Source organism: Neurospora tetrasperma, assembly GCF_000213175.1.
Source record: "Neurospora tetrasperma FGSC 2508 unplaced genomic scaffold NEUTE1scaffold_81, whole genome shotgun sequence".
NCBI lineage: Eukaryota > Fungi > Ascomycota > Sordariomycetes > Sordariales > Sordariaceae > Neurospora > Neurospora tetrasperma.
This window is the reverse complement of record NW_009799179.1, coordinates 8,017,299-8,043,998: the sequence shown is the minus strand read 5'-3', so window position 1 is coordinate 8,043,998 and position 26,700 is coordinate 8,017,299. Positions and strand designations below refer to the sequence as shown.

At 51.8% G+C, this 26,700-nt stretch overlaps 6 protein-coding genes across 6 annotated transcripts; 2 read left to right on the top strand and 4 right to left on the bottom strand.

Annotated features, from left to right (window-relative positions):
* Window positions 1-48: 48 nt before the first annotated feature.
* Window positions 49-2,734, bottom strand: NEUTE1DRAFT_92604 (uncharacterized protein; the record flags this gene model as incomplete). Its single annotated transcript, XM_009858681.1, has 2 exons — window positions 49-2,455; window positions 2,529-2,734. The coding sequence occupies 2 exons, from the start codon at window positions 2,697-2,699 to the stop codon at window positions 713-715; spliced, it is 1,914 nt and encodes a 637-aa protein (XP_009856983.1).
* A 1,301-nt stretch (window positions 2,735-4,035) lies between these two features.
* Window positions 4,036-6,840, bottom strand: NEUTE1DRAFT_52411 (uncharacterized protein; the record flags this gene model as incomplete). Its single annotated transcript, XM_009857749.1, has 5 exons — window positions 4,036-4,657; window positions 4,720-5,099; window positions 5,207-5,294; window positions 5,960-6,588; window positions 6,766-6,840. 5 exons carry the CDS (start codon window positions 6,838-6,840, stop codon window positions 4,036-4,038), a joined length of 1,794 nt encoding a protein of 597 aa, XP_009856051.1.
* Window positions 6,841-9,146: 2,306 nt separating this feature from the next.
* NEUTE1DRAFT_119173 (uncharacterized protein) lies at window positions 9,147-9,441 on the bottom strand (the record flags this gene model as incomplete). The annotated part of the gene is made up of 1 exon (XM_009858680.1): window positions 9,147-9,441. The coding sequence occupies one exon, from the start codon at window positions 9,401-9,403 to the stop codon at window positions 9,242-9,244; it is 162 nt and encodes a 53-aa protein (XP_009856982.1).
* A 6,468-nt stretch (window positions 9,442-15,909) lies between these two features.
* NEUTE1DRAFT_143163 (uncharacterized protein) lies at window positions 15,910-16,648 on the bottom strand (the record flags this gene model as incomplete). Its single annotated transcript, XM_009858679.1, has 3 exons — window positions 15,910-15,967; window positions 16,038-16,066; window positions 16,553-16,648. 3 exons carry the CDS (start codon window positions 16,646-16,648, stop codon window positions 15,910-15,912), a joined length of 183 nt encoding a protein of 60 aa, XP_009856981.1.
* A 1,659-nt stretch (window positions 16,649-18,307) lies between these two features.
* NEUTE1DRAFT_150703 (uncharacterized protein) lies at window positions 18,308-20,058 on the top strand (the record flags this gene model as incomplete). Its single annotated transcript, XM_009858678.1, has 3 exons — window positions 18,308-18,586; window positions 18,653-19,672; window positions 19,733-20,058. The coding sequence occupies 3 exons, from the start codon at window positions 18,472-18,474 to the stop codon at window positions 20,056-20,058; spliced, it is 1,461 nt and encodes a 486-aa protein (XP_009856980.1).
* Window positions 20,059-24,442: 4,384 nt separating this feature from the next.
* Window positions 24,443-26,418, top strand: NEUTE1DRAFT_150702 (uncharacterized protein; the record flags this gene model as incomplete). The annotated part of the gene is made up of 3 exons (XM_009858677.1): window positions 24,443-24,773; window positions 24,837-25,157; window positions 25,219-26,418. The coding sequence occupies 3 exons, from the start codon at window positions 24,443-24,445 to the stop codon at window positions 26,079-26,081; spliced, it is 1,515 nt and encodes a 504-aa protein (XP_009856979.1).
* Window positions 26,419-26,700: the final 282 nt, after the last annotated feature.

The following is a 26,700-nucleotide window of genomic DNA, read 5'->3' as shown; positions in this document are numbered from 1 at the left end:
CTCTACGGACATTTATTTCTTTTTACGGAGTGCACCGTAAATTTAGTGAAAGCGACGTCTTGAGTCTTCAGCATCCATCACCAGTATCACAGTTCGTTAAGGTCCAGTGATACATGTGCGGTTGACCAAGAGCCTCGGCTTTGCACACCTTCATTAGATCTACTCTTCTATTCCTGGTTGACGGTACATACTCGCAAGGTAGCGATCCCAAACTTGTGTATATCAAAACGAGCGAGGTATGGCAAGGAAACGCAATGCAAAATCTTTCAGAAGCCTATGTATCGTATCTATCTATGTATGTGTTTGTGAACACAATCCGCTTTTCTCCGCTCACCGTCGTGAAGCAAGAAAGAAACACACGACACCCAGCAAATGCAAAACCAGACTCACCACTAACCGAAAAGCACCAAACCCCATCTTCGACTTTTCACTCCCCAACACAAGATATTAACAACCCCGACAAGCCAGCTACATTCGCTTCGTACAGCACTTAATATTTGTATATTCACCAAAACTCCCTATAATCATCCGAACATAGTGTACTCGTCTCACTCGAGAAGTAACCCTCGTCCAAGTCCTCATCACACCACTGCTGCTCCTCCTTCAAGGCCTTCTCCATTTCGACATCAACATCGTAGTAAACATCCTCCATAGCGTCATACCCGACCATCCACTCCTGAGCCTCTTCTTTCAGCTCCAACTCTGACTCACTCTAAAAATCAAACTCACCACGGAAGATCTCCGGATCCACGCCCGTAGTGACCTTCTCCGCCAGATCCCTCCGTCCCATCTGCGTGAACACGCGACGGAGAGTGTCGTAAAGGGTCGTGCTCCTGTTCTGCGTCATCATGTTATCGATACGCGAGTCGCTATCACCCGCATTGCCGCCCAGCAGCTCGCGCGCCTTCTCACGCCCGCTCTTCTCTACGGACTTGTGCATGTCCAGCGCCGCGAGCAAGTGACCCGCGGCCTCAGCATGGCAGCCGATGTTAATGCACGAGACGCCGAGGTTGTAGCGGGCGCGGACAAAGTTGGGGTGGATGGCGAGGGCCTTTTCGTATGCGGCGATGGCCTCCTCGGAGCGGCCGCTGTTGGCGAGAGTGGCGCCCAGCCGGTTCCAGAGCAGGTGGATCTGTTCGCGCTGGTTGGAGGTGCCGAGCTCGGTCGAGTGCAGCGCCGACTGGAAGCAGTCGACCGCCTTGTCGTAGTCCTCGGCGCCGTAGAACAGGACGCCTAGGCCGACCTGCACGTCGGGGTCCATGTGATCGCCATCGGGAGCGAGGCAGGCCGCCTCGAGGAAGAGGTTGGTGACGCGCTCGTGCAGCTGGGCGCGGTCGGTGAAGCCCATGTCGGCGGCCGAGGAAAGGTTACTGGGTGAGATGACGCTGGGGTACTTGGTCGACAGCCAGCGCTCGAGCGTGCGGTAGGCGGTGCTGTCGTAGCCCTCGTTGGTGTAGGAGACGGCTAGGCCCATCATAGCAGAGAGGTTGTTGGGGTCGAGCTTCATGGCACGCTCGAGAGCACGGATGGCAGCTTCTTCCTTCTCGTTCTGGGCTTGCGTCTGTCCGAGGTAGACCCACGCCTCGGTGTGGTCGGGGTTCTTCTGGACCGCAGCCTCGAAGGCCAGAGCAGCTAGCGACAGGTTCCCGCCCTCCTTCATGATACGAATACCCTCTTCGAATGGGTTTGGTGTCTCCCGGAAGAGGTTATCTTCCTCGAAGAGGTACTCTTGCACGATAGGGTCGGCGCCGAGCCTGCCGTTCAGCGTCCAATCTTCCTTTTCCAGGTTCTCGCTGTCGAACTTGGCGAAGTCGTCCTGGACATCAATCTCGTCCAGCTCCTTCATGGCGTCTCTTTCGGCCTGGATACCGCGCCAGATCGACTCGAGATCGCCAGCACCAGTCTCGGAGTGAAGTAGCGCCTCGTCCATCTTGTTGAGCTCGGGCTCCATGGCACGGGCCTCGTCACCATTGATCTCCAACTGAGCAAAATGCTCTTCCCACTTGTTCTGGTCGAGCTCAACAACCTTGCCTTTACCCTTGCCCTCGGGCTGTAGTTGTTGCTGGGGGATGTTGTGCATCTGAGGGCCGTGCATGCCGACCATGGGCTGGTACATGGGTCGCTGCATCATGTTGTAGTTCATGTTGCCCATACCCATCATGCCACCACCCATCATGGGGCGCTGAGCAGGCATCTGGCTGGCGGTGGCCGGCGCCGCGGCGGGGTGCATCTGCTGGAACTTTGAAAACTCATCGGCGCTGAACTGAGTGCCAGGCGGCGCATTGAAGGCGGCTTCCATAGCCGCCTGTGTGTTGTGGAAGTCCTGAGCCCATGCTGGCGAGGCGTTCGGGGCGCGCATGTGGGCGCCTTGGGTCGGGTCGAGATGAAGCATATGTCCTTGTTCGAGAGGCATATGAGCCATCTCCGGCGTTTGATTTAGGAATCCGTTCACCATCTGTTCATGAGAATCGTCATGTCAGCCAAGAGCGCATGCCTTGCCGTCAACAATATCCATGAAGATTCCTTACCTCATCTTGGCCAGGCCCGCGGTTGATACTCCGGAAGCCACCAACCGCAGCATTGGGACCTCTGTTGGCAAGTCTGTCATGTTGGAGGCTCTTGTCGTCTCCAACATGCTTGGTGAACTGACTGAGCGGGTTGCCCGCCGTCGAACACTCGGCTCCACCCATGAAAGACATTTTGAAGATGTTGGATATTAATGCGACAATGGCGATGTTTCGGCGAGAGTTGACAAGCCCAAAAGGGAAGACGAGATGCGCGGCTCTTGTACACTTTCTGGTAGACGAAGTAGAGCGATATGCGGTCGACTGTTGGGAAAGCAGCGGCCCGCGCAGGTTGTAGAGGCAGACTGGAAGTAGCGGTAGCTAGATTTTTGCGCAAGGCAAAGGAACGATGACTTTAGTTTGAAAGAGGAAAAGAAAATAAAAAACTGTGGAAGTAACAGACAAGCCAGGCACGGGCGTGGGCTCGTGGAGTTGATTAATTAGTGATCAAGCGGCGGTGTCCAGAAGTTGTCCAGGTGAAAGATTGAAAGAAGTTGACCGACTCTCGCGGGATGTGTGGCAGGTGTGCTGTCTTGTAAGTAACGACGGGAGCCCACGGATGCACGGGCGGGTTGTCTGGGTCCATGTGTGGATGGCAGCAGCGTGGTTAGAAATCGGGCTCTGCATGCATCTGAAGTGAGTTGGAACCTTGGGCGCCAAAAGCTCACTCAGGGGCACAAGGGGGGCACCGCCGTGCGCCACCTGAACAGCTGGAAATGCCGAGGCAGCCAGGGCACCTCAGCCAGCCATCATATCCACCGCGCTCTTGTTCCTTTTGGGCTGTGGCAGTTGCCGGCCACACCTCAGGCACTTGTTGGCCGCGGCTATTACTGGTAACCCCGCCAATGGAGTCTTGTCAACCACACCTCACATGGAGCCGAACCCCAGCCCGGCCCGTGGAGTACACCCCCGCCCCCGCCCCCGGACCCATCATCGATCCCTTCGTTCCTTCAAACGACAGCCGAGAACAATCGGACGACAGCGAAGTGCGGAAATCACACTCACATGCCGACAGCACGGCAATGCACGCAAGTTGAAAGGGAACATGAACAATCAAACGATGCTTTTCGAGCAGATGGTCACGTCACTCATACGAATGCAGAACGCAAAGAAGGCACACAAGACCACCCCTCTATTCGTACATATGTACAGCGATATAACCAACAAAAAATGGTAAACGAAAACAACTAGTCGCAGTAAGAAGAAAGAAGAGAAGATTTTTCGTAGTTGTACAGGTATCATTGCAAGCAAAAGGTCAGGATGATGTACGCAGAGTGATCGTACTGCAAAGGCGCCACAACACCAATCCCACAGTTTCCCAATCCCAATGTGCCCCAATTTTGGCAACATTTGTCAAGAAACACAACCGGCCTCTTTTCTTTTTGAAAACCGAACTTGCCCAGTTTTGCCCTCCATTACATCCGTTTCCCATCCTCTTCACCCAGTCATGTCGTAACCATTACATGCTAGTTTAGAAGTCGGTGGACTCGCCCTGGTCGCGGCGGTTGTAGTTGCGGTCGCCACCCTCGCGGTTGTAGCTGCGGTTGCCACCATCACGGTTGTAGTTGCGGCTGCCACCCTCACGGTTGTAGCTGCGGTTACCGCCGTCGCGGTTGTAGCTGCGCTGACCATCGCGCTGGTCATCACGCTGCTGACGGGGGCGGTACTCGCGGCGTTCGCCGTTGTTCTCACGGGGCTGACGAGCAGCGACGGGCTGAGCATAGTCAATCTTGATGGTCCTCTCGCCGAGCTGGGTACCCTGGAGCTTCTCCAAGGCGTTAACGGCAGCCTCAACGTCGACGAAGTCGGCGTGGGCGAAGCCACGGGGCCAGCCGGTAGCACGGTCAACGGCGACGCGGACGTCCTTGAGACCGTCAATGCCGACGAAGATGTTGTTCAGCTCGGCATCGGTGGTCTCGTAGGGGATGTTGCCAATGAAAAGGCAGGCGGAAGGCTCGCCAACGGCGCTGCCGCGGTTGACCTTGGCACGGCGGGGCTCAACGCTGATGCGGCGACCGTGCCAGAAAGAGCCGTCGACTTGGGAGCAGGCCTCCTCGAGGGCCTCACGGGTAGCGAAGGTGACAAAACCGTAACTGTGGACACAATCTGTTAGCGTAATTCACTGTGGGATAGGTAGAAAGGACTCCAAGCTTACCCCTTGCTCAAGCCGCGGGGATCACGGGCAAGGAAAACGTCGGTGACATTGCCGAACTTCTCGAAAGCGCCCTTGAGGTGCTCCTCGGTAGCGTCGAAGACAATGTTGCGGACGAAAGCGGCGTGGCCCTCAGTGGTGTCCTTCTGAACAGCAGCCTCCTCGGTAGCAGCAGGAGCAGTCTCGGTCTCGGTCTGCTCGGGCTGGGTGGGCTCCTCGGTGTTGAGGACACGGGGGGACTGAGAGAAGAAGCGGATAGCCTGGATTCTGCTGGAGACAAGAGCAGTGCGGGCAATGCTGGCGGAAAAGGACGCAGCAGGAGCCTGGGTAGAGATAGCCCTCGAAGCAGAGAGGGCGGATCTGAGAGCGGCACGACGGATGGACTGCCTGAATATAGGGATATCTGGTCAGCAACTGGTGTGGGATGCCGGTCTGCCCGTCCGATCCTTGACTGTTACGCCAGGAAAGATATTAAGCAACTCGAACTTACATTTTGAAGTATGGGGATGAGGATGAATGGATGGATGGGCAAAAAAGGGTTGTTGAAAAGAGGTATCGGGAAGACAGGAAGCGTTTGCCTGGAAAAGAATAAAAGTCAGTCGACCTCAAGGTCCCGCTCCCGAGTCGGGGTTCTCAGAGTGGACTCTCCACTGCCTATGGTTGGAGTGCTCTCATCCGCCGCTATCAGAAAATTCAAGCAGGGTTGAGGCGGCACACTGAGCTGCATAACCGATTGGACTAGCCGCCTTGGGAAAGGTTGCTATTACGGATAAGCTTATCGGACGTGTCCGACGCTGTGCAGCACGCGTCTGTGAGTGCAGGCTAAGCTGTGCAGTGTGTAAATCCCGTTGTTACTAACGGTTCTTTATCTATCGCTATCAGTCGTCCACTGTCAACTTCACTGCAAAAACACATCTCAAATTCACGATCACGACGTCGGTTTTCACACGGAGAATGACTTGGAGATTTACGCGCTCTAACACATTTGAACTTGGTATCATTTGAAGGTCTAGAACTAAAGCTTCCTCTATCAATTCGCAGGACATTTCCTAGGGCTGGCCCCATATTCCCTTCCCCAATGTTCTGGTCTGTCCCCACCAACCATACTACGTCAGGTTCATCATCCAAACCGACCGGATCACCACCGGTACCTGAGCGTGCTATCCGCCATGGTCCAACTCGCCATCAGCGGTTTCCAGAGGATTTTCAGCGTCGAGCAACATCACACCACCTCCATATCTACTCTCCGTTTTGGAACACAGCGCGCAGGTCCTCTCTGCCGCTGACGCTGCCAAGGGTTGGCCTCGTCGACTTCCGCAAATGCTGATGGCGATGAGATCTAGAGGTTGAACTGGGCCCTAGTGTCTTGGGACCCGAGTCGAGTTGATGGATTCGATTTGACGCAGTCTTGTTGGGCTCTGCGTTTCTGGGGATCGCAGTCAGATTTCGGTAAGTTCCTGACTGATTGATGCTGGGACCTCGATCCAGATTGACTGGATGGGATCTGAGGGGGTCGAATTCGAGGGATATGCCATGTCGCGAGGCTACCGGCTCCGGTTCCGTGATGATGATTTTGATGTTATTTCCATTCCTACGATTGTCACTTCGGCCCGTCCCAGGCTTTCGTTCTTTCCGTTCCTCGGACGCTTCCTGCTCACTGGTGTGGGCCAACAATCTCTCTTCGTCCGCCGTGTTTGTGGATAAGACGGTGGACGAAGAGGTCCAAAATGGGCGGTTCCGATTCTTGCGGAAGTAATTTGCCGGCGCGAAACGCATGTTGGGAGATATGCTTTCAACTGATGGCGAGTACGTATTGATGGTGTAGCTTGACGGATTGGGTTGTCCATCCTCCCTGATCTCAAGATCGTAATACTGACGAGATTGACTTCTTCTGCTATATATAATATAGCAAATAGCCAACAGGAAGATTATCGATCCGGAAATCGAAATGACAAGCGCAGGTCGGATAAGTCCCCGATGCTGGACGGAGTAGATAATTGAGAACACAATGAGCGAGGTCATCAAGGAGACCAGGGAGATTAAGAGTACCACCTCAACAGTCGAGAAGGGGCGATGGCCACCGATCTTGTGATATCCCTTTGCCGGGTATGAGATTCCGACCATTGTGGGAAGGCATAGCAGAAACTGTGTTCATCTGGGGAAGGAGCATCGACTGGCGGGAAGTGGTCATTTTCATGAGTGCTTGGAGTTGGGGGTGTTATAAACCCAAAATGTGGACATGCTCGCCAGGCCTCAACAACTCGTGAGACCGTGAGACAGTGCCCATGAAGGTGGCATGAGGAGTTTCCCTTCGGGTCAAGCGCGAGTGTGCTGCAGAGTGATCATTCACCTTTTCCACCGGATGAGAAGAGCAAATGACAACAATGACGCAGAGCAACCACATGGGCTATGTTGGTGCCATAGGGCTGGGTGGCTCTTTGTCATGGGACCAATGGGAGATATTGCACGTGCCGCGGCACCAACTACGCCCATGGCTTGCGGTACACTCGCCAGTTCAAGCGCGATCTTTTATACCTCAGTCTCATAGCTCGTACCAACAACCGTCAAGTAAAAAGGTCCTTGGAATGGGGCGCCATGCTGACAGGTTGCGTGCTCTTTCAAAAGCAGATGGTTGGACCCTGTCATCCATACTACGAGCACTCACCACCACCTATTTGATGGTTTGTAGTTCCCATACGTATCCGGGAAAGACTCTAATAACGGACATTGCCCACATCGGGATTCCGCTTACTCACTCCGAAAGGCAACCTCAAAGCTACAGTACTGCCAACCGCACACCATGACCGTTGCGACCGTTTCATGTGCCTCTTTGGGCTGTGTATGACTATACCGTCTTTAGTAGTGGAATATGCCCGATGGGTTGACGAACACCTATTCCTAATACGTCTTGATCCGGCTTCAACCCGCATCGAATTGGCAGTTGACTCCGCAGACCACGCCATGTTACTCAGGGTGTATATAAGCCTCTGGCTTATCTTACCATCCACCGAGAGTCACTGAAGCACAGACTACGCATTGCCATCGAACGATCATCACAAATTTGCTAATAAAAGCTTAACAGGAGGCCTTCCCCCTAACTATCGGACTCGATAGTAAGCACCGAACCAGATCTTCTCCGACTACATCCACTCCCAAGCTTCGAGCCCCCACGGGCATTTTATAGATTTCATTCAGGATACCTCCAAGGGTCAACCCTAACCCTAGTCACTCCCCCCCTTACGATCTCTTTACATGTGTAGAGTGAGTGCCAAGACAGCCCGTCGGCTCCGAAGGCTCCACAGTTGTTGGGCCGCGACTGCCCAGCTAGAGCAGAGTTGTTGCGGACACGTTGCGGTGTATCATATAGGAGGATCACGATAGTTATATTTTCAACAAGCAAACCAAACCATCAAGGGCGCCAATGGTCTAGTGGTTAGGATTCAACCCTTCCAAGGTTGAGGGGGGGGTTCGATTCCCTCTTGGCGCAACTTTTTTTCTACTTTTTGCTCTTGTTATCTGGACTGGTGATGACTTCCTTTTTGATCTAGTGTGATACTCTTCGTTTCCCTTCTTTTTGTTTCTTTGTATGCTAGTCCCAGGGAGTTTTGGAATTTCCTTCCAGTAAAAAAAGTTGATACTGGGAACATATCGAAAACGAGTGTCTTCGAGTTCGACTTCACGCGCTGTATGCACTCAAGCCCCTTCTGTTCTCAGCTTTGATACTTTGGAATCGATCACCGAAGACCGAACGCGGGATCAATGATGGTAAATCGGGGAAGTGTGTTATCTCTCGAACCCCAATCCCTTAGCTGCATTACCAAGACCACAAGAAGAGGGTAAGACAACGTTCATCTACCTCCTTGTGAGACGGATTTGCAGACATGGAGAACCAAGTTCGATATCTAGCTTCTCTCAACGCAAGAACATGCTTCTATGAATCAGTTCTTCTCGATGTTTGCAACCCGAAATCGGAATGAATTCTTTTAAGAGCTTTGGAGACTCTAAGAGAGGGCAACCCCATCCCAATCGTCAACTTACTTTTCCATCAACTGTCTCAAAGTCAGAACCCGCAATGCCAGGTGAGTCACCTGCACTTAGCTGGACACGTTTTTTTGGTGTCTTTCATGCTGTATGTATGTTTTGTCTCGCTGCTGTACTGAAAGATCAACGAAATCCTCCTGGCCAGGCGCTTATGCATGTCTATTTGTTCACTGGACATGATGTACAGTCACGCGAAGAGACACGAGGTCATGAGCCGGGTTGTTCCATGAAGTCAAGTGGTTCAGTGCAGCATGGGTGTCTTTCTCGTCCATTGGTATCCAGCCGCTTCTTCTTCCCTCCCGAGTTCTACCTTCTAGGTCGAGTACCTACTGAACAACACCATGCCCTCAACGTATGTTCTCTCTCTTTCCTTCCCTTCCTTTTCCTCTCGACTCACGAGACCTTACGTCCGAGAGCAACGGCACGAGATACAGAACCTGAGAGAACGAATGTTTACCCAGAGGTAGCAATGTCGGAATGAACGTCAAGGTATCGTGTCCGAACGGGCCAGAAAATAAACCTGTGCTGAGTGAGGGTGCTCAGCTTGGTCCAACGAGAGTACCTGCCCCTGGGTAACGGCAACAGAAACACCAACACCAAGCACAGCAGACACAAGACAGAACACACCCCTGTGTACCGTGGCCATGGTAAACAGGAAGGTCAAAGAGTCAATGTCACGGGGTTACAACGTCACGACTTCACTGCGTCTATGTCATGACGGGTGACTCGGCACGTGCGGTTACCCGGTTGTGTTGTGGTTTATGTGATTCAGTTGCCTAGGCACCTGTACCGACGGCACTGTAAATATTCACTCTGCTTGAGCTGGTTTGGAATTTTATGTTCTTTATATGCCTCATCCCCTACCCAAGGTTGACAAAAGGTGATACTAGGTAAGTAGTGTTGACAAGCCATCACGACGATTTCAGGAGCAAGAAGCATATCTAGGAAGGGTGGCAAAAATCCAATTGCCGACACTCAACCAGCCTCTGTTCATGTTAAGGAACATTGCCGCCGAACATCCATACTTGCCCGCCATTCGTGTATGGTAACCCAAGATCGTACATGATGATCCAGAATCGGTCCTGCCAGTTCACCACCTCTCGTACTCCTCCTGCTTCCCCTCTCCCCCCTTCTTCATGTTGCTGCTACTGCTTCTGCAATATCCCGACGGATGAAATGAGGAGTGGGAGCTGAGAAGTCATAGTAACAGCCGAGCTGCAGTGTTCACCACTGTCTGCCCCTGGTGTACAGTTACAGCTGGAGCGAGAGAAGTCACAACTACCGCCCTACTATCAAATACAACAACACCACTACAGCACAAAAAGCACAGCAGCTAGCATGCTGCAAGCAGCGGAAGAGAAATAAACGTACAGATGTACGAATGCACAAAAGTAAAGGGAAAGAGTGAAAGCGAAAAAAAAGAAGAAAAAAATGGTGGGCGATGTAAGGTAGGACATCATTCGCAACCCACACGTGGCGAAAGAGTAGCACTGCTTTTATCTCCATGTCCTCCCTGTCCTCCCATCCTCAATCCATTGCCCAATGCATTTGTGTTTCAGATGGCTACTACACCTGTATGCGGTTACACCTTGGTTCTCACATTGCACAAGTGGCTTGGGGCTTGGGGAGAGGTAACCTGAGTTGAGACCGAGAGGTCCAGCGGTTACGGCTACCTATGGCATACTGGACGTGGAAAGTTCCGTCTCCGTGGGTGATCCTTGGTGTCGAAGTGAACTTCTTGGCGCTTAGGAGAGGTAGTTACCTCTAGGTAGTATAGCAATACGTACGAAAAGAGTAATAAGAATAGCAAGTATCCTACTCCCTTTTGGTTGACTTTACTTCACTCTTCGTTTCAACTGTTTTTCCACTTATCACGCCCGTCTGGAGACTTGGAAACTCCCGGCTCAACAATATCTAGGTACCAGCACATACTTCTAGATACCGAGAATCTCGATATTTCCTCCCACCTTTCTCCCCTGAGGGAACAACGATCAGAGGCGTCGCTGTACACATACTGGAACGCAACCTGGTTGCGTCGGCGTCCAGGCGGGCAAGCACGCAACAGTAGTACAATCCGCGTTACACTGCGCTGTTACTGCTGCAACAATAAAACTCGGGCGAAAACCACATGCGTGCTACACATACATAGATATCATATAGCCGTCGTACTACATTGTGGCATTTCTGTTCCAGTCATCTCGGTCGTTATGCGGTGGGCCCGTGGAGAGTATTAGGTAGGTACCTCTACTCTAGATAGGGAGTGATGTACATGCAATACATTTCGTGGGGTCAGAATAAGTAGTTAGGAACCCTAACCTAGGAGACTGGGAAGAGGGAATTTGGATGTGAGTACGTGGTGAGATGGGATTATGTTGGGTACCTAGGGCGTAAGTAGAGGTAGGAATCAGGAGTAGGGAACTGACCTACCACAGTGGGAGTATAAGGAGGGTGTCCAGCCTTGAAAGGGGGGGTTAAGGGTAGTTCCAAATCTTAGAGCAGATAACTGGCCCAGCCTTGTTGTGAGATCTAGCACTGTTGGTTGAGGGAGGCCTCTGATTGGTCGAATTTGGGTGTAAAATGGCAAAAGCTAAAGACCCCTATAATGGCCTTCTATAATGGCTACTATAAGGGTCTTAATTTAGTTATAAACGGGTTAGACTTCGACTTCGAGGTCCGGGGCGCCCAGGGAGGTAGCGTAGTTGAGGCTACCTCTATTTACAACCGCGCGAAACTTTTCGTGCGAAAAAAAGCGGTCCCGAATTGGAATCGAACTAGCAATTATAAGAAAGAGAGCGACGACAGAAACTATTGAGCTACTAGCCCAATTAATTGATAGAGAGGTTCCTTATTTACGTTGATATAGGGAAATTAGGGGGGGGGGGGGGAACGGGTTAATAGGAAAGAACGACTCTCTCAACAACCTTACTAAATAGTACCTTACCTTAAGCAAGCGGAGTCGGGCCAATAAGAGCCCTACCTTAAGCAACAGTGCTAGGCAACTAATAGTGCTAGATTTTACAACAAGGCTTGTGAAGATTGCAAGCATTGAACCCCCCCAACAAGGCTTGATGCGCTGGTGATTTTCCCGCTATAGTAGGATATCCTGAGCTCGCAAGCTCTTGGACTTTAGCATCAACTTGGATCCTAAGTCTAGAAGATGACTGCAATCATGTTGCTGACCACTTGAATTTTTGGCGCAAGGACTGGCCGTTCAGTGAGATTTCTCTCTCAGCTATCCCTGGGGGAAAGAAGATAATGCCAAACACTTTGACGAGGACACTCCAACTTGACAGCAAACGCTTACCTAGTTCCTTCTCTTTCGATGATGTATTCGGACATGCCCCCGCATAATGCCACGATTGCATGAAACAACATCCACCCTATAGACCCAACCCAGGGGATAGGTCGATCCTCTGATTGTTCATATAGACAAGCAATTACCATGAAAGCTTGACCCTACTCATATACCCCATCAACCAATCGGGAAGCCGTACACCCCTTTCACTAGGACTTGAAGCTGGCAGTCCTGCTATTCAACATATTGGATCGAATCCATTGCCAAGGCTATGGTGTGTTCGTTCGGAAGAGCGAAAACTAGAATAAATAAATCAATGAACGAGTGAGACGAATCGGAGGCTGGAAGCTGGCATTAGAATCCTTGGCCCTCTCCAATGGAACTCTTCTTTTCTTTTCACTTTGAGACATATGTACACATGTTTTTGCTGCTATATCACATCGGACTTTTTTTTCTTATATTTTCCTTGACGAGACAGTTGTCTATTGTGACCGTACCTCGCTGCATTGATGCTGTTTTATCGCAGTATGGTGGAAGGGCGAGCGAGCTACATGGGTAGGTATTAGGTAGATGATGCAGTCAGTTGACCTCGCTCGCAAATCACTTCCTTGCGAACCGCATGATAGCTTTATGCCGGTGTGAGACATTGTTGAGCGTTTCTGTCTCTAACCCGTGCCTAATGGATATGGGCAGATGGTTAACGTGAAGACATTGGGATAAAGATACTTCGTAGTAACTGCAAGATCTCGACTGTGGTTAGGCTTATTATCGAAGGATTCCGATTTACTATTAACAGCGGAACGGCGCTCAGTATCGGTACCCGTACGCTAGATCGTCGTCTCGGGTCTGGTTGGTGGACTACATGAACGATGGCGCTTGTGAGGGTACTTCCAAAGTAGCCCCAGGTCCTGAGGCTTGGGAAAAGAAAATTTCTTCTTCTTTTTTTTCTTCTTTTCTTTTTCTTTCAAACGTTCCTCTCGCTCGCTTTCTCCCCTCCCCACTCGGGGGTGCCGCGCCGCCTGCAAAAGGCTCATTCCCGTCGGAACCCGGACGGATGAGCTCGCTTTAGCTTCGCCGACTCGGGGACCTATGTACAGTATTGTGTCCCTGGGCCGCATTAGGCAGGTCCCAAGAACTCTAGGCTCGTGGGGCGGCGGGCTAGACTGTTCAGTGTGATTGTGCGTCTTTTTTTCCTTTGACTTGACGATTACCGTCATCGAGATGAGCCATGTAGGTACCACTAGACCACCGTTCTTTTCGTCATTATGGATTTTTGTCTGCAGTTTCCCCATGTTCTCTTTGGGTATTTGACCATCGACATTCCAGGAACTGGGGAACGCGCTTTCCTGCTTGCTTGGTATCAGTTGACAGACAAGGCCTCTATTGGAATGTCGGGAAGAGGCTGCGTTCTTCCGTACTCCGGTTTTTGAGACAAGTTTCAGAGGACTACATGAGGTTTGTGGTTCGTAGCTACTCTGTGCGTGTAGAGGCAGATAGGAAACTGGGGGCCGTGAGCGGAAATGTGTAGCTGTCGCCAAATCAAAAAGTTTTGGGAATTTGGGCACCAATATTCTCCCTATCATCGCACTTTGGCAGGGCCAGCAAGTTGTATGGGTGTCTGTCCGAACCCACAACCTACAAGCTTCACAAGGCCTAGGCCGTCAGAGACCCCGGAAATAACATCAATTGTCCGTGAGTCTTCTGCGGCTCCCAGTAATTAAAATGTATGTCAAAGAGCTTTTGGGTGAGTGGTGAGAGACCTTTTGTTGGCCGTCTCTGGTCTTACACTAGTCTTTTGGAACAGGTTTGTGTGACTCCACCCGACTAGCAGAATCTTATCCCAGATCCAATTCCCATTGCCGTGATCCGTCAGAGCCGCGGCCATCGAAGACAGATACGAGAAACAAAAGGGTCGCGAACACGCAGATCCCGTCGAAAATGCGGTTGTTGGAAGTGGGGGGATCCGTTGACCCACATCTTTTGGGAGCCGCTAGAGTTGTGGACTATGTAGTGTACTGCGTACACAGTCTCGACGAGTAGCACTCTCTTATCACAGGCCCATTGAAATTCGAGCGCCCGGGAATAATCCAAGGGAGTCCGATTCCGTGAACGCAGGGGACGACGGACAAGGGGAAACGGCCCTGATGAACTGGGGCTCTGCTTCCAGGAAAAGCGCTGGGGGGAGAATATCCTGGAGAGAGTGGGTGATGGTTGTACTGTGGTGGGCCATACTGCATAGTAGACCGCGGGGGAGAAGCTCTGCCAATGTATTTGGATTTGCTAGTGCTAGCAGCTAATTTGAATTCGACCGAGCGAAATTGTTGATTGATTGGATAAAGATTCCGGTCTTGCGCCGATGGATTCGGAAAACTGCGATCAATGGATGTCTAATTGTCATGAAGACATTGATGCCCGGAATAGAGGCGCCAAGACTGTCAATGGGCTTGGAATGTGAAACTCGCAACATTGGAGTTGTTGTTGCTGCTGCTGCTGCTGTTGTGCTAAGAAACAGAAAAACCTCCCCATGGCTTCGTTGTCAGGACAGCGGTCGGAGAGACAAAAACGTGGGGTTGCGATCTCATTGCAGCGTTGGATCGTCCTTGACTGACAATGGGAATTGGGTGGGGGGTTTGACTTGCAACAACAATGAATGATTTGGTGAGAGTGAGAACACAAAGCAAGGGGAACTTTTGAAGAGAAATGTGAGCTGTATCTTGGTGGCCGGACTCGATGGTTACGACATATGCCAGGTGGGATTAATCTGTCTCGCAAAAAGTGTTGGCTGGCTGACACGTGTTGTTGAGGTGGCCCAGATGTGATCACTGTGATGTACCTGCGCCTGCAGCAAGAGGCGGGTCGGGGCCGGAGCTGTCAACGTCCATTGCTTGAGCGCACGTGTGCATTGCTCGATGTATAGCGGGCGGTGAAGACAAGTTAGGTTTTGTTTCTCATGCTATACACTACGCTGTACGTGCCAACTGTCAACCTACAAGTTGTTGACTTTTTACAGTTTCAGAGCTTCTCTTTGTGTGCTGCATGTGATGGTCACTTTGTAGTGCAGGTAATGGTACCTACGGTAGGGTTAAGATAGGTAGGTACCTAGGTAGTGTATGCACGGAGAATGCACCTGCAGGGCTTCACAGTTTAGGTTGCCAAGTCGACCTGAGTTCCGTACAGTAACAACAGGACTGCGGGGGCCGAGAGCTGTGATTGCCGCGCTTGTTTCTCGACCGCATCACCGTCCACCATTGAGGATTCGGGTTTGGTGTGATGGACTTTAAAGTCAATGACACTCGTGCCTGCTGTTCCATTTCAACTCGAATATGGCAAAGTGAAATCTACCCCTCTAGAGACCTGACGATTAACGAGAAATCGACGAGAGAACGACGAGAAAGCCACGTGAAAGATTTGACTGCTACCCTCCAAGTAGCGTGCCAAGTGCACACCCATCCCCCCAACACCCATGCCCTAAAGTGGCACCTCTTAAGGAGATCAGCAGATCAGTCACATCAATGCCGCCCTATTGCAACCCCCAAGCCATGTGTTTCGCGCGCTACCGTGTGTATCGCACCTAGCCTATCTCGAGTTATATGGGTGAGCCGCAACGTTGGCGGCTGTTTGGTAGCCATGGCACACATTTGGGCCCCCTTGGGCAGGTTCTGTATCTGTTTGCGTGTGATTCCAGAGCACAGACGGGGCCGGAAATGAGGAATCCAGTTTCTCGCTGCGTGGTCTGTGTCTCGCTCTCTCCAGTCCGTCCCGTCTGTTCCCGTTGCGGTGCTGGTGTCGCTTTTGAGCGCACGCCCCGCGAACTCCTCCTTTGGCGCAGTGGTTCCTTTGAGTAATGAACCTCGCTCCTATGATGGAGTAACCATTTTCTTTGATGGCTCCTCACCCTTGCTCCTCTTTTTCCACCTGCAGGCGCCGAGTCAACATCGGGCTGGATGACGCGATGCCAATGGGCGGGGTCATCCTGTAGCCTTACCCTGAGTTAAAGACTGTTGAACCAGCCATCTATCTGAGGGTTGTCAGCTTGAAGGGCCACTCAATGAAGGACAAAGGCAGCTTGATGATTTGGGGGCTCAAATCAGAAGTCCTAACCACTTCCACTTTGGCCGCATTCCCATTTTCCAAGGGACCACCAGTACATAGTACACTAGGTGCATTGTGTACAGTGCTGGGCCCGGCTGTCACGCCCAAAACACCTGACCCGTGGCTCGGCACGTGTATCTAGCTACCGCGGGGCTAGCAGACTAGGGTGGAACCAGCAAGCCTTATCGGCAGTGTTTCGGTCGCATTTTCCCTCAAATCCCCTCCAAATCGTCTCCAAATGGACCACCATAGCTCCTGCCAATTCCGGAACGCAGTTAGCGGACCCCGTTGAAGATACACGCACTACTTCAAGTTGTGCGGTACTCAGGGACGAGCCAAGCAAATCACGGCTCGGCAGTGCGCAGTAGGTAGCCAAGGTACCCAGAACATGAGACGGACATGACTGACATTGGACACAGTGGGACAATTGGCGATGGTTGTGGTTGGGTTGGGAATACCAAATAACAACAAGAACGGCCGCTTTTTCACCGTGATTTCAGCCATTGTCCTTCCCGTTGGTGCAGTGGTGTGGTACGCTACTAGTAGAGAGCTACCTAGGTCCAGGGAGGTCAGGGACGCGCAAGAGGAATCGCGGAGATGGATAGCACCGGACCACCTATTGTGGAAGTGTGAGGTTGGGTACCTACAGATGCTGCCAATATAGCAAGGTAGTATGTACAGAGGTACTGCTCTTCCCTTGTACTAGCCTCACCGTGTCCTCTCGTCTGAATCGAACACAAATTCCCGTTCGCGTCGTGTGGGGAGCGAGCCGTTACCCAGGCCAAGAGATATCTACACTACAGGTATGTACCCCTACTGCGACTCGCGAGAGGAATGAGTGCCCAGTTGATTTTTAGGCTATGTTTCATGCGATACCGTGGATGGCAGAGATCCAGAGGCGAGGAGAGCGCGCAAAAATGCATCATCACGTATGTACCACGTTGCTGTCGAGTTCCCGCATCTACCTCTACACCCGACACTACGTGCGCATCCAATTCTAACCTCAAGGTACAGTACCGACCGTTCCTGCCATGCTCCGACGGTTGGTCTGCCATCATGATGTCGCCCCCATGATAGTATCGCACTGGGTTGATGCTGCTATATCACTGCTACTACTGTTGCCGCTCGCTTCACCTCACCTCATCCAGACGGGAGGAGGCATGATTGAAGAGAGATGGATGGGACGGCTTTAGCATTAGTTGGTACCTGTAGCTGGAGATGTGCACCGAGTACCTGTACCGACGGGTAGGCACTTGTACCTCTACATCATTTGGAGCCCATCGACCTATGCGAGCTAGGTATGGCACATCGAGACACATGGGCTGGCTGCATCCATCCCACCAGCCAATCCCATGGGCCGACCACCATGTCCCTTCCATGATGTCGAGCCATGTCCCCCCCCCCCTTCCAGCGGGCCCCTCTATTGTTGGCACGGCCCCCCCAGCGCAGTTCGTGCTAACCTGCCCTGCCATTCTCTGAAAAACGTGCTCTCCCGTCTCCGGCTGCCCTGGCGCTCTGCCCGCTGTCCGCCTGCCTGCCTGCCCGTCTTTGCGTCTGCCGGCTCACCTTGGCTTCAGGCTTCTCGCTGCTTTCCATTCCTCTCCCGCCCCCATAGAGGTAGTGTAGGTCTCCCACCCAATCCATCCATCCACCTCATCGCATCCCGTTCAGCCTTCAGCCAGACCTGACCAGCTCGATCCCCGTCCAGACCTCTCCCGCTTCTCCGCTTCCGCCTTGACTTCTTCCTACAACACAACCTCAACCTGAAGTGTGTCGGATGGCCAATGTCTCGACCGCCTTCGACTCCTCACTTGGAATAATCCGTACCACTCTCGCTTAGCTTTCGTCAAGTCTGCTCTGTGCACCCTTCCGCAACCGCGCGAGAGACACCACACACAGAGAGGAAAAACAGACAAGAGACGGACCGTCGCAACCATCCATTGGCTACGTACCCGGTCCTCTCTTTTTTCGAGTCCGCCATCCGCCAACTCGCACGTTCGCGACTTGCACTTTGCAAGTCCCAAACTCGATCCCGCCCTAGGCGTCAGTTGCCATCCGAGTTCTTCATTTCACCTTGTCGCGAGACCTACCTTACCTATAATCACCCAAGGTACCTGTATACCTTTTGACCGAAAGTCTCGATTACTGCTTTCATCCATATCTAGAGTACTGCTCTGTATATCCTACCACCCCAACCTGGAACCTCGATCTCGAACCACGGACTTCTGCCATCTTCCTTTCCCGGACGAGTGTGTGGCTACTGAACAGGACCCCCTACGACCTTTATTGGTCGGCCCAGACAGAAGAAGAAACGAACTCGGTGTATCATGGCTCAACGAACAAGCTCGCAGAAGCTACCTCTCGGTCTTGCGGGCGTGCTCAACGCACCCGAAGACAATCGAGACTCGGCTTATTACTCTGCGACGGATGCCTCAAGCAAGCGTCAGTTCCGCTCCGTCGCGCCGCCCTACAAATCTCCTCTTGATCGATAAGCTAACTTGTGCCTAGACACGTCGGCAGCATCAGGCGTCGGTGTCTTCACCCCCAACGGCTCCAACTTCCAGCCGTCTCCGATCGACAAGACGTCCCCGTCCCCCACGAACACATCGAACCTTCAGCCCCCGCAATCGCATCTTTCGTCCGTAAACAGCAACATGAGCGTTGCCTCCATGGTTTCCCCCACAACACCGGGTAGCGCAGACCCCAAACGCTTCGACCGGCCTCAGTCCTACGAATCAGGGCCCAATGGCGCCCCCTTGACACTCAATAGTGACTTGGAGGCCATGTCTAGGAGAGGAAGTTGGGACAGCAGACATTCCCTAAATCAGGGATTTAACGACATGCGGCTCGGAAACTCGCCATACGCGAGCCAGAACCAGTCGACGACATCAATTCATCAGACTCTACAGCAGCAGCGTAATCCGCGGTCGGACATGAACGCTCTTACCAATCACCGCATCTCAAATGGCTACCAGCCAAGCGCTGACCGGAATCCAGATGGGCAAAGCAGGACGAGGGTGGCGCCCACCATTACTGGGCCGGCAACGAGTCAGATTGCTCGGGCTGCTGAGCCTACTAAGGGCCAGGCGTGGGCTTTCCCAGAGGAGGAGATACAGCGCGTCACTTCCTCCAGTCAGTCTCTGATCGACTCTAGGAGGAGCAGCATTGCTGAGTCGCTGGCGAGCAGCCACTTCACCATGGACAGTAGGCTGCCATCAGGACAAAGACGTCTTGATGACAACTACCCCCATAGGCTCTCTAGTGTATCTGCGGATTTTGCGAATCCGACCGTGCACCACCACCATCACCACAGCCTTCAACACAGAGCAATTAGTGATCTGCAAAACGAGGAGGGCGGCTCGCATGCTGGCTCTCAGCCGTACAGCAGGACACCCGAGTTGCGTGTTAGTCACAAGCTGGCGGAGCGCAAGCGGCGTACCGAGATGAAGGAGCTATTCGAACAATTGAGGGATTTGATGCCTCAGGAGCGTGGCTCCAAGGCATCAAAGTGGGAAATTCTCACAAAGGGTTCGTGCCGCTACCCGCTTATATTCTCGTCATGATTTCAGCGAACTGACCAGGTCACAGCCATTTCCGAACATCAACGCATGAGCAACCACATACAGGTGTTGACGTCGACGCTCCACAACAAAGATCGCGAGATTGAACATTTGAGACACGAGCTCCAGCGAGCCCAGATGGAGGCCAATAGCTTGAGACGGTCACAACCCACTCCTATGGGCGAAACCTACGGTTTTGAGAACAGGAGGTCCCAACAGGAATTGCCACCACTACGTACTACCCTTCAAGCTGCCGCAGCTGCCCCAGCACCAGGACTTGACGCCATGACCGGAGTCCAGTATGAGGCACCTCGAGTGAACGGTTTCCGCCCTCCCGAGCCGAACAGATTCTAGGAGATTATTCTAACCAAGACATCGATGAGCCGAGCTTCATTACACTCTTCAATGCACTCTTGCACGCGTTCGCTGCGTCACTTGAGAAGAAGAAGTTCAGTGTAACAGGCTCCCTCTGATGTACAGTTGCGGCACTGGCCGTCTTTGTGAGCCCTACTCACGGATGGCACATATGTTCCTTCTGAGGAACCTTGCGACATGTCTTGATTATTGTTGCCTCAGGGAGGAGAAGTTGGAGTTGCGGCGATTGCTCCAGGCGTGCAATTCCACTTGCGCCCAGCTTTAATCCGTTATTCCGCTAGGGCTTGAACAAACAAAAGAAGGCATAGCTATTATCGACAGCGAAGGTATGTCTTTCATGACATCTTGCCTCTATATTTCGATTCTCGTCATCTGGTTCGCCAAAAATTAATCTTCGTTATATGTTTCACTGGGCCATGGGATTCAGCGAGCAAAGCGGTCGGGATATGGGTGGCTTGTTTTGCGGTTTCGATGGGAACTTCCTGATTCAAAGCCAGGTTGAGTATACCCATGGCTTTTTTTGTGTGCATCCATTCAGGGGATGCTCCTCCTCCAGGGAGCCCGCTTCTTACTTTCTCTTTTTCCATTAGCTGTGCACCCAGGAAGGTTTCGGCGTTTCATGAACTCGATGGGGATTCTGTAACAGGTGGAAATTGGTGTACGAATGCGGAGCTTCTGTCTTTTTCGCCGTTCTACTCTTGACGGTCGGCATGGTTGTCGTTATGTGATCTTGAACAGTAACGATTTGCTGAAAGGTACAAGCGCGGTCGGGCCAAGAAAGAAAGAGGGGGGGAAGGAAATGAATTACGGAGCTATGGCTATGGCTGTGAAGTGCGTTGAGGAAAGTGAATTAGGAATGGGAAAGAAAGGCCGCGCGCGGAAACCAACCTGGGTCCGGGAATTATATAATCGTGGACTGGAAATGTGAGAGAAGAGACACTACCGAGAGAGTGAGAAAGAGATAGGTCCATCGTCTCAGGGGAATTTGTAGTGGAGAGTACAACGACGAATGCGTTCCAAGGCGCTGAAAGCTACCTAGTCAATGGGGATCTGGACTTGTCATGTTACGAACCTTCACTACCTTCCCGTCACGGTAGCAAACAGAAGCAAAAGGCTACCATGGCGATACAATCTCGTTGCGCGCTTTGGTTCCCTTCCTGTTTTTGCCAATACCAAGGATCGTCAAGCATGGAAGGGATCGTTACATAATCGATAGCCCCGGGGCCCTGGTTCTAGATCTCGACACTTGGCTAGCCAAGAGCAAAATGTATGTTTGCTTTTTTCAGCCTGCTGAATCGAGAATACTGTCAACATCATCTGGCATTATACTACTACTGTGTACTGCACTTTGTACACCAGCCGTAGTCTCTCTTTCGAGCTTTTGAACCACCAGCCAGCCCAGTCGGCCAAGCCTGTCGGCATTTTAAGTCATATCATATTAAACAAAAGGGCATCTGATCCTCAAACATGAAGGAACAAGTAAACGACTATAAACAACATTCAACCCACAAAATCGCACGTGGCAAACATGGTTGTCTTTTTCTTGATTTAGCTTTCGATCAATAACATGGAAGCCTGCTAAGATTAGGTAGCTGGGCACATCAGGAACATCAGCACATGGCATGGTCCATCGGGAACCGGATGCAGGGTGTGACGGTTTGCGACGTGGGAGTCGGGAACCTGTAATAGGTCGGATCATGAATAAATTGTCGGACTTCTTCTCCGGGGGGATGCGATGAAATGCAACTCGGTGTGCTGATTCGTCTACATAGTAAGACGACATGATTCAGATGCAGGGAGGAAGGATATGGGTGTGTGAACAGGCTGAACGGGACAACGAATGAATCGACTACTACGATGATGATGATGTAGTGTATTGAGTAGCGTAAGAGGTTAGACTAGACTGTGCACTGCAAGTCTGGAGCGAGGTCTTGGAAATAGGGCAACGAAGGGACCATGGCTGGGCTGGGCTGCACGTGACACGGATGATGATCATGGTGGGATGAGATGGATACTTACACTTAAGTAGTCCCCGATCTTTCGTCGCGGCGAACTCGGAGGGTCATCATCATCAATGCTGCCGTGTTATCGAAACTTGAGGAGGTATATGTTCTTGAAGCGACGAACACCTCAGAAGTACCTACGTACACCCGCTATCCAGGACTGAACATATATTCAATCTTATAATTCCTGTCGGTGTTCAAAAACCAGGTATCCTCTTGGCTCCTTCAAAAGAAAGCAGCTCGGTATGAAGAAACCGTAGCACTGCCACAATGAAGACGGGACGGATGGAGTTTCTGCTGGAGTCGCGGAATGTGAAGTCTTTTCGGTACTTGCAAGCTCTCTTCCGTTTCGGAGATTTTTGTACAATGGGATGCATGGCGCAGGGTTCTAGGAAGATGTGCACCCATTCACAAGGCATACAAATGCACAGTGTACTTACCTTGATAAGCGCACAGTTAATGCAGGGGCCGACTGAGAGTGCGTCGTCAGTCCCACGCTGACATGGCGAACCGGAAAATCAAGGTCGCCGCGGTCGCTAACAACAACTCACTGCAGCGCAAAGACAACGAAGTGTTGTATCTAACTGCGTACGTACTGTGGATAAAGCAGTCAAGATCGGTTGAATCTGTCTCAGATTTGACAACCTCGACTCCGTGATCGATCGTCGTTACCAGTGGCGACAGGAAGCGATACTAACGATGCGACGACGATGCGACAAGTGACCGAGTGGACTCCTGACAGGATGATTCGGGGTCTCGGGCTGCGTTTGAGGCTAGACCTGTCACTGCAGAGACACTGCCATTGGCCAGTCCTGGGCCGGTCGCTGCGGCACCAAAGAGGTGGTCCCTGCCGCTTATTACAGTATAGCCCTTCAAATCTTCATCTTTTGAGTTCTTTTGACGCAGATAGGTACACTACACTACGTACTTCAGTTGGCTTACTTGACAAGCGAAAACATTGAAAGACAGACAGATAGAAACAGATGTTCGAAGGAAGTAAGGGGGTAAGGAAGAAAGCAAGCGCGGCTCGACAAACTCGTCTTGGGCCTTCACGTTGGGATGAAAAATAAGCAGCGGCAGCGGCTATGCTGTAAGTAGCAGCGGCTGTGGCTTCAATGCAATTGGGGAAAGAGGCTCAGGAGGGAACTAAACTCAGCTGTGTGACTGGGTGCGGCAGTGACGCTTAGTTCCAGGGCAGCAGCCAGCCAGCAGATGCGCGGTTACCTTCCATTGACTGGTAGTGTACACTCACGCAAGTGGACAGCTCCTTGCAGAGGGGTTGCGTGGTGTTGCAGCAAGCGAGGCAAAGGAGATCCCCCAGATCCGGATGTGCCGCAGTCCGAGATGGGCCATCCAAAGGAAAGAGACGAAACCGAACTGGCGCACAATGCATCAAATCCCCAGTTCTCTGAATCGCGGACGGGACGGAGGCGGTGCACAGTGTTGCCTGGCTGCTGACTCTTTCAAGTTTGGTTTGGTTGTTGGTAAAAATTCGTAATGCTCTGCTCTTTCCCAAGTGGCTCCATGCTGTACGTCTAGTGTAATCGACCCCTGGTTCGTCAGTTCTTTTGTTGTTGGAAGCGGGACGTTGGACGGAAGGGGCGCATGGTAACGGAATGAATAGGAAGGGCCAAGCCTTGGAGTGGTCATCCAAGGTTTATGATGTTTGCAGTCGTCGTCATCATCATCGCCGACCTCCATCTCTTAGTTCTCGTTGTTTTTCTCTCTTTTCTGGTTTCAACCACTCTTTTCCCCTTTTCTTCAATCCATCAACTCGTCACTTTTCTTGGCTCCTCAGTTTACGTCGCCTCTTTGCACGTTCGCTTTTCAAAAGCCGTCTTTTTTTTGGTCTCAATACCACTATAAATACCCCCTAAACGCAAGGAGACATTCGCTTCGCCAGTATTATCTCCGCCGATCGTTTCAGTATTGAGCTTTCTGGATGAATACGCTACGATAGTCTGCTTTTCGACTCCATTTCAGGCTGCAGTGTCATCGGACAGTCAGTCGCCTCCCGGCTGCACAGCTTGCGTTACCTGGCTGCGTGACCTCGGCTGCCTCCATTAAGCTCATCTCGCCTCTCCTTTTCATCACAAAATCGTTCTTGTGGGTTAGGTTGGACTGCGACAAGTAACCGTCGACTTACTTTTTTTTTCTCCCCAATAGCCTGTCATCATTTCGCAGTTTTTGTTCTTCGCGCAGTCGGATTCCAAGTACGAAGAAGCATCGGCGCTTAAGCCCTCCGAGACACGCCGGCCTTTTCTTGACCGGACCCAACTCACCGGCCCTTCCGTTCGGACTCCCCGACATTTGAGAGGAGCCGCACCTATCCAAAGTCGAAATCGCAAACCATCGCAACCATGAAGGGATACACATCATCTGCCCTTCTTCTGGGCCCTGCGCTGCTCTCTCAACTTGCCCTAGCACAGCAAGCACCAAGCGGCGTTGTCCATTGGGGCATCCAGAAAAGGCACGCACCCAACGCACCAAACCGGCTTCTAAGGCGGGCCGGCCCGACGCACCAGGCAATTCTTCAAAATGAGCAGGCCCGAGGAGGATACTTTGCGACATGCGAGATGGGGACGCCTGGGCAGAAAGTGACGTTGCAGTTGGATACAGGCAGTAGCGACGTATGGGTACCGGATTCGACTGCATCAATTTGCAATAAGGGCGCGTGTGATCTGGGAAGTTGTATGTGACCTACCGCTCCCTTATACCTGAGACGGCGTTGATGCTAACTAACAAACGTATTAGTCGACCCAAGCAAATCAGAAACATACACGGTGGTAGGGCAAGGTGAATTTGACATTTCATATGTGGACGGCAGTTCGTCCAAGGGGGACTATTTCACCGATGTTTTCAATATTGGCGGAACAACGGTCACCAACTTGACAATGGGCTTGGGAGCTCAGACGGATATTGCGTATGGCCTGGTGGGTATCGGGTATGCTATCAATGAGGCCATTGTGGGAAATAGCCATTCCCTGAGTTCCCAATACCCCAACCTGCCCGTTGCCATGGTCGATGATGGGTTGATCAACACTATCGCGTACAGCCTCTGGCTGAACGATCTTGGTATGTATAGCGCCTGTTCCTGTTGACACTGGCGCAAAACTGACAATGTGCTATCACATAGATGCGGATGAAGGCAGTATTCTCTTTGGTGGCATCGACACAAAGAAGTATAAAGGCGACCTGACGCGAATCAGAATCTACCCTAGTAGTAACGGCTACTACTTCTCCTTTATCGTCGCCTTGACATCGTTACAAGCAATTAGTCCTAGCGGTAACGACACGCTTACCTCTCAGGAGTTCCCCATTCCGGTAGTGCTCGACTCGGGTACGACCCTGTCTTATCTGCCGCAAGACATCGTGGATCAGATCTGGCAGGAAGTCGGTGCAGAATACTCTGATAGGCTTGAGTTGGCTGTCATTCCCTGCTCGAAGAAGTCTAGTAACGGCTACTTTTCCTTTGGGTTTGCCGGCCCTGACGGCCCTCGCATCACTGTGCGGATGGACGAGCTGGTCCTCGATCTCACTAGTGGAGACCCTCCGAAGTACACGAGCGGGCCGAACAAAGGTCAGGATGTATGCGAGTTTGGCATCCAGAATTCTACCTCCGCGCCATACCTCCTTGGCGACACCTTCCTGCGGTCGGCATATGTGGTCTACGATCTGGTCAACAATGAAATCGCCTTGGCGGAGACGGACTTCAACTCGACCGAAAGCAACATTGTGGCGTTTGCCAGCATGAGCGCAACGATCCCGTCAGCAACACAGGCGCCAAATCAAGCGGCGGTCACCAATAGACCCGTTGCAACTATGCCATCATTTGCGGCGAGTTCAGGATTCTCGGATACTGGTGGCTCGGGCAACGATGGTAAGGACGAGAATGCATCGGCAGGCATGCCAAGTGCATTTGGTGTCGCTCAGATGTCTGTGATGGGTATTGCCATGGTGTTTGCCATGATTGGTTCTGGCGTATTCGTCTTGCTATAGGCTCTGCCATTGCATTCGGTTGGATTTGGATATGGCATTCCTTTTTTTTCTTTTTGAGTTGAAACGCAAAGAACAGGATGATGACGATACCCCGACGGGCGTAGCGTTAGGTGAAAGAGTATTCGGTTTTGTTTTTGGATGGATCCTGAACATTACTCATTCATTACCTAGGACTTGGGTAATTTGTTTATCCTATGGTCGGTACCTACTTTACTTGGACTAGGCATCATGAGTTGAAACAGTGAGGGATGGCAATTGGGTATGGTATTGAGCTACTGTTCTGTTTGGAGTGGTTTGTTTATAGTGCTGGTAATGCATGATCAGTGTTCAACCTTCAACGAGTGTCGGATACTAACTGTCCCAAGAAGATCAAGCCAGTGAGGTTGTCGATGTGGGTTCATCGTGGCACGCTTCAGTTGATGATAGTGTATGGACCTTGACGGTTCTTGGGGAGCCGTGGATGGAGTACCCAGTCAATGGACGCACGCCCCCAAGATTTAGCGCCATGGTACGTCAGGTCCCTAGCAAAAACAAAAGGACCCACTTAAAAATTTCGTGGGCAATGCGTTAGAGTTCGTCCCGACTCCCGCCGTCAGTTGCTGCCGCATCCGCATCCGCA